A 6477-nucleotide genomic window follows, 5' to 3' on the forward strand; every position below is an offset into this window, starting at 1 on the left:
CCCGGGCTATCAGGCTCGCTTTCCAGAAAAAGTTCCTGACGTACACCCTGAGCTTGCCCCCCCCCCCCCCCCACTTTTTAAAACGTTCCTACACCTATGCGTGCAATCATGTAGTGGTCGACCGGCTGACTGGGAAAGCACAGGGTTCGCATGAGGCCAATTTCTATGTCGGTTTGCAGCAGAATATAAATAGGTGAAAAGGTCACGGCAACGCGATGGGTGTAGTGGGCCTTCCTCCATTATCCACCCAGGCCGTGTTCTAGCCACAGCTCAGGCGCCGTGTCAGTGGTTGGCTTCCACCTCGGAAACTTGGCCGCCGCCTCCCCTTGCCGATTCCATTCCGACCTGAATAGTTTTCGCGCTTCGACCATCCATCTGCATTCATGGCACCGGACCAAATTGCTGGTCGCGCTCGACCGAGCCGCAAAGGCCGGGCCGATGGCGCCATCTAACGGGAAAACTTTTAATTACACGTTCTTAATTTTGTCACGTTGGTTCGCGAGCCACCTGTCGCCCCAGCCATGCAGTAATCAATAGTCGCACACCTAAGTGTGATGACTCGAAAGGTCTCTGAACGTCTCGGAAGCCACTGCGAATTACAAGTAAGACAAATGCCAACAGAACTGTAGGACGCGATCGCCGTGGTGAGGCACCCGGGACGGCGGGCTCGCCCGATGACCGATGACGGTAGGGTCTGGAAGCAGCCCTACATTCCAACCGTCACTGTTATCCTCTATCTCGTTTCATCCTGCATCCTCGCGGCACCCCGCTTGTCCGGGGCAGGCCGCATGCGACAGCCACGAGAAGGTCGAGGGTCCGTGGGAAGGAGAGCCCCGACCGGGTGCCCAGTGCACAAACGAGGGTTAAGGCTCGGCGGTTGGCCCCTGAGGCGCGTGTACGCCTGCCCCACCGTTAACCACTTTTATTTATCCCATGGCCCTGAAATGATCATTTCTGGTCAAAAGGGCTCCAATCTAAACAACCTAAACCTGCATTCCTTCGGCCAGTCTTCACCAGAAGCCTGAAGCAGTACCTACACCGGAAACAGGAGCGGAAGAGCGAAAGATTCAACCGTCTCCATGTCGTTCCCCCTGGATCGGCCTGGCTGCACCGTCAGCTGCCACCAGCCGCAGCGACGGCCTCCCTCACCGACCAGTGCCAGCCGGTGCGCTCCGTCTCTCCGACCTTCAGCTGGTGCCACGCCAACCGAGCCCACACGGTCCGACCAACGTGCACTGACGGCCACCAGCGAGATCCCTCGAGCGTGCACACCGACCAGCAGCGCCGCTCGATAAGATCCCCACGCCAGGCTGGCAGCCTCACAGCGTCGGCGCCGCTGCCGACCGCGCCGTCGCTGGAGCCGCGTCCTCCTCCGCCGCGTACGGCAGCCTGCCCGCCGCCGCAGCCGCCATACCCGCACTCAGCACACCTCCAACATATATTCACACTACAGCCGGCCAGCCCGCCACCAGCGCATCTCCGCACCACGCCGAGCCAGGTCAAAAGGCGTCGATCTTGGGCGGTGGTGCGTACCGCTCCTTCAACTCGCCGGCCTTGTACTGTCGTTTCCGCTCGGCTCGCATCTCCTGCACCCGCTTGACCTGCCGACAGGGAGGAGACACTGAGCGCGCGCGCACGGCCCCGGCCACCGGCGCCGAGCGGCGAGGACGACGCACCAAACTGTCGCGGAAAACGCTTTTTAAAAGATTTAGCGCGCTGAATTTCTTTCGCGTAGAAACACGTACCATGTTGCGGCAATTCTCCTGATCCGCATGGCATGATTCTTGTCATCGTTCGCCCTTTACGTCGCACGATGCATCCAAAGTTTCGGCTTCAACACAGAACACAATGGGGCTCCCACATCACCACCAGGTACGTCGCTGCAGCAGCACTCAGCGCTCCAGTGCGGCAGTGGCGTTTACCACGCCAGGAACATAACTTAAGTGATTACTGCAAAACCCACGGCAGTGGACCTCAAATGACATTCGTGTGACGGGGATGTGACGTCACGATCCGACACACTTCAGCAGACACACAGCCATAGTTTGATACGGATGTGCATGATGCGTATCAAACTCACCTTCGTCTCAGCCGCAGCAAATCACTGACACACCAAAGCACCGTGTGATATGTCCCCTCTTCAAACCCCTGCGGTCCAGCCCGTATCCAGGGAGTCATCTTAACGCTGAATGCCCACTCCATCCTCTCCGCTACAAACTACCCCGGTCCACCGACCCCGATCTCGTACAGTAACAACTGCGTCTCCAATTCGACCGTTACACCACGGGATCCTCGGGAAGAATGCCACGCTTCTCCACATCCGTGTGCCCCCTCCCCCCGTCAACAGCAGCCCCCCTCCCAACGGGGCGGTGAATTCGCACCTGCTTGGTCATCCGCGAGCACTCCATTAGGTCGTTGAAGTAGACGCGACACTCCTTGGCCCCGCGGTGCGGCCCGTACGCCTCCATGCAGTCTCCGAATCGGGCCTCGAAGTCCTGGCACTTGAAGCCAGACTGGTGCGTCATGACGCAGCCGAAGATGTCGGTGAACGGGTTGCGGAAGAGCGGCGCCCAGCCCTTCAGCTCACCAAGCCTGGCGCACAGCGCGGTGACGGTCAAACGGGTTGGGCCGGATATGCTCGGCAGAGGGGACACATTGGGCAGAGGGGACATGCTGGGCAGAGGGGACATGCTGGACAGAGGGGACATGCTGGGCAGAGGGGACATGCTGGGCAGAGGGGGGCATGCTGGGCAGAGGGGACATGCTGGACAGAGGGAACATGCTGGGCAGAGGGGGGCATGCTGGGCAGAGGGGACATGCTGGACAGAGGGGACATGCTGGGCAGAGGGGACATGCTGGGCAGAGGGGACACGCTGGGCATAGGAGACATGCCAGACACAGGGCACACACTGGATGGAGGGGACATGCTGTGTGTGCCAGGCAGGCTGGGCAGATGGGCAGATGGAGTGCCCCAGGCTGGGCAGATGAAGTACACATGACAGGCCAAGTGGATGGAACCCAGAATAATAATTTCAAGGGAAAAAAAATTTCAAAAAAAAAGTTACACAAACTCAAGCATGATGGTCAACACAGAAGGTGTGGTGAACCCACCACAGTCATTCCATTCCCCGCCTTCTCAGCACAGCCAGGGTGTGACAAGGTGACTGATGTGTACATGTATGCCATGTGACCCAACACCTGGTGCTGCAAGACTGATTTTGGGTGATCAGTAGTCAGACAGGCAACAACATAAGTAATCAGTGAAAAGTAGAGCAATATACAATAAATGAGTAGACCATTGTGACTACACAACACAAAGGGCATTGTAATGTGATGTGCTGACAGAGAGCTGGGCTTCAAAATCAGTCTGCTGTTTGAGTGAATCTGAAAATGAAGGATTTGTTCTCCCTACTGGCCTGATGTGCCATAAGCAAAACTTCACAGATTTCAATAAGACTTTGCCAGAACAAAGATAAGGCAGAATTACTGATTGGGATAGACAAAAAATCATGCAAAATGACTTATGGTAAGGGAAGGCTTGAGTTATCAGTTATGGTTAAAGAAACATTAGGCTCATTTTGGTGTGATGGGTAAATACCTGCTACCCCAACTGGGAGGGTAGTTTCCCAAATTATGATGATGAAAATGGAAGAATCTGAGTCAACCATTTTACAGTCCCTGTGAAATGCATTTATGTCTCCATTAATGTGCCCCCACTTAAACATTTGCCAAATGCTTCTGGTCATCCAGTTGTGAATTCTGTGCAAACACAATCTAATTTACTTGTCGTCTTCAAGAAAAAAAACTTGGAAATCATCATGTCACGTGAGGCCAACACTCCACAACTCACATTATTCAAATTCATAGAAACTGTTGGTTAACTGTTACATTGCCAACATTTTGTGCATGCTATATTATCTTGATGAGTTGTATATATATATATATATATATATATATATATATATATATATATATACCTAAACCTGCACAGGCATGCTATATATACCTCAATGTATATGTATATGTATATATATATATATATATATATATATATATATATATATATATATATACATATGTGTGTGTGTGTGTGCATGTGTGCGCATGTGCGCAGGTACACATGTGCACATGTGCGCAGGTGTGTATACCTCCAGTCATGGAAATTAGGGAAAAAGGGTCTCCTTAGTAATATTTTTCAGACCAAAATATATTGGGCAAAGAACACCAAGAGGCAACCATATTGAATATACTTGGCAATATTTAACAAACTCCTCATATAATCAATAATAATCACATGTCTGTAGTCTACATAGTAGGTGTTTCCCATTTTTCCCCTTTGTAGATCACTCTGCAGTAAATTATGTCTTTGGTACACTTAGCCTGTAGCATGCCTGTGCTGAGCTCAAGACAGGAAAACAACTATGGTAAATTCACTTATCAACTTGCTTGAATAAGTTTTGGGTGAGCCACTGTTTGAAATTACCTTAGCCGCATCATGATTCCATGAGACAATGGCTTCCTGTGTGCTAAAATTGGTAGTGTTCATGTGCCAAAACCTAAACCGTTGGATTAAGGAGCATATGGACTAATGTATTGTTAGGATGCTGCTGCTTTAACATGTATAACATGTTTTGTTACATCTGGCTTGAAGAGCCTTGATTGCTTACTTGCAACCAGGGTACTAGTCAAAATGTACATGCATATAGAGTTGTCTTTTATGCTGAATGCACTGGGCAATGTCTTTGTCATCCAGAATCCAACCTGCAAGAAATCCATCCACAGTGCTGAGCTCTTACATTATATTGGTGCATTAAAACTGGAGCATGTGTGCATCAAACCCAGAACAAGCCAAACAGTGCTGAACATTCAAATTGTTTTTGCTTGAAAACTGTTGCGGGGTATGTTTCTTTGACAGTTTCATTTCAGCACCATAATTCCTCAGAACATTGGCTCTATATGCGGCAAAATTGGTAGCAACCATGCACCAAACACATGAGCCTAAGATTACAGTAAAACATGCTCTGAAATTATCTTTCATGCCAATCATTCTAACATCCTGGCAATTTCAAATCTTAGGGATGTTACTGCTATACCACAAAATGTAACATGTGCTTTTTCAGCCTGGTCCACAATGAGGTCATGGTGGAGATGGGCCACTGAAACAGAGTCTGATCTGTCCTGGCACTAAAATATAAGTTGGCTTGCTGCCAACACAATGTGCAGCTAGTCCATCCTGATCATTACACACAAGATAGAAGGCTTTAATCTTCATGCTCCAACTGGGATGCCGCTGACATGTACCTAAAATTGAAGGATGAGCTTGGAGAAAACAGAAAGCATTATGGATCCCACCGGAATCAGTCGAGTACGGATCAGACAGTACAAAAATCGCAACATGCTTACTTCCAAGGATCGGTCAGCACATCCCTCGCCATTGCACGACAGTTTTAAATGGAGAAATAAGAGACGATAGCAAACTTATAATCGCCTCAGCGTTGAACACAAACAGAACAGTCTTCTTCTTCCTCGATCCCTCGACAAACCCACAGTTTTTCGATAAACTTCACTCCATGAATGATACAAGAGCGTCATAAATGTATTTATGCAATGTCGGAAAATTTTATTTCCAGCGATGCTGGGAGAAGGTTACAGCTGTTGATGCACAAAAGAATAAGTAAAAGAGAGAGTAAAATTTACATTTGATTTGTATCAGAAGGCCCAGTTTTAGCCATGATATATCATGGGCTTATATGGTTTGCATAGTATAGCGTGGTCAACATGATATAGGCAAACTTTAAAAGCCAGTTCTCCTCTTCCTCTGATTTATGTTATGTAAGCATCAGTATATATGTCACAAAAGCAAAACATTTTAGAACCAAGATTTAACATAATTTTTGTTTAAGATTCTAATTCAATCACAGAAAAGTAGTCCCTTATCTTGAAACTGGCACGCGTAGCTCTGCACATGCCACAGGTTATCTGTCCATTTGTTTACGCGGAGAAACTTCAATGATGCTTTAAAAAATAACATTTTCAGCTTTTTTCTTAAGTTGCATGAAGAAACTGTTCAGCGCATAAGTCTAAAACATGTTCTACTGTTCCTGGTTCTTCAAAAGAAAAAGCGTATATGTTGTAAACAGCTGACGAAAACTACACCAAAGTTCGATACAATGTAGGAAGCTGATGCACTAGCATTCGCGCACATATGTGCCCTTCAACTTGGTTGGGGCTCAGCAGTTACAGCCCAGTGCTCGTAGTGTTGGGTGGTGTACGGTACACGGTGTCGAACGTAGTGATATGGTTTGAGAGCACGTGGACGGCTTGTGCTGAAGCATTTTAAACTCAGATAGTGTCAGAATAACAGATAAACAGAAGATATTGTCACTATCAAGGTGACGGTTGAATTTTAAATCAGTTTCTGGACCCGGTTCAGGTATGCAGTCAGGATTTTTGTAGCGAAGGGCCGCGAAATATCCA

The 6477-nt window shown here is 48.7% G+C and overlaps 1 protein-coding gene across 1 annotated transcript; it reads right to left on the reverse strand.

The window, feature by feature from the left end:
* Positions 1-1420: 1420 nt before the first annotated feature.
* On the reverse strand, positions 1421-5527 carry LOC119096999 (NADH dehydrogenase [ubiquinone] iron-sulfur protein 5-like). The gene is made up of 3 exons (XM_037220002.1): positions 5404-5527; positions 2382-2592; positions 1421-1601 (listed from the first exon to the last, which is right to left on the reverse strand). Exons 1-3 carry the CDS (start codon positions 5433-5435, stop codon positions 1500-1502), a joined length of 345 nt encoding a protein of 114 aa, XP_037075897.1. The 5' UTR covers positions 5436-5527; the 3' UTR covers positions 1421-1499.
* Positions 5528-6477: the final 950 nt, after the last annotated feature.

The sequence above is a fragment of the Pollicipes pollicipes genome, unplaced genomic scaffold (genome assembly GCF_011947565.3).
Source record: "Pollicipes pollicipes isolate AB1234 unplaced genomic scaffold, Ppol_2.1 Scaffold_4295;HRSCAF=5057_pilon_pilon_pilon, whole genome shotgun sequence".
Taxonomy (NCBI): domain Eukaryota; kingdom Metazoa; phylum Arthropoda; class Thecostraca; order Pollicipedomorpha; family Pollicipedidae; genus Pollicipes; species Pollicipes pollicipes.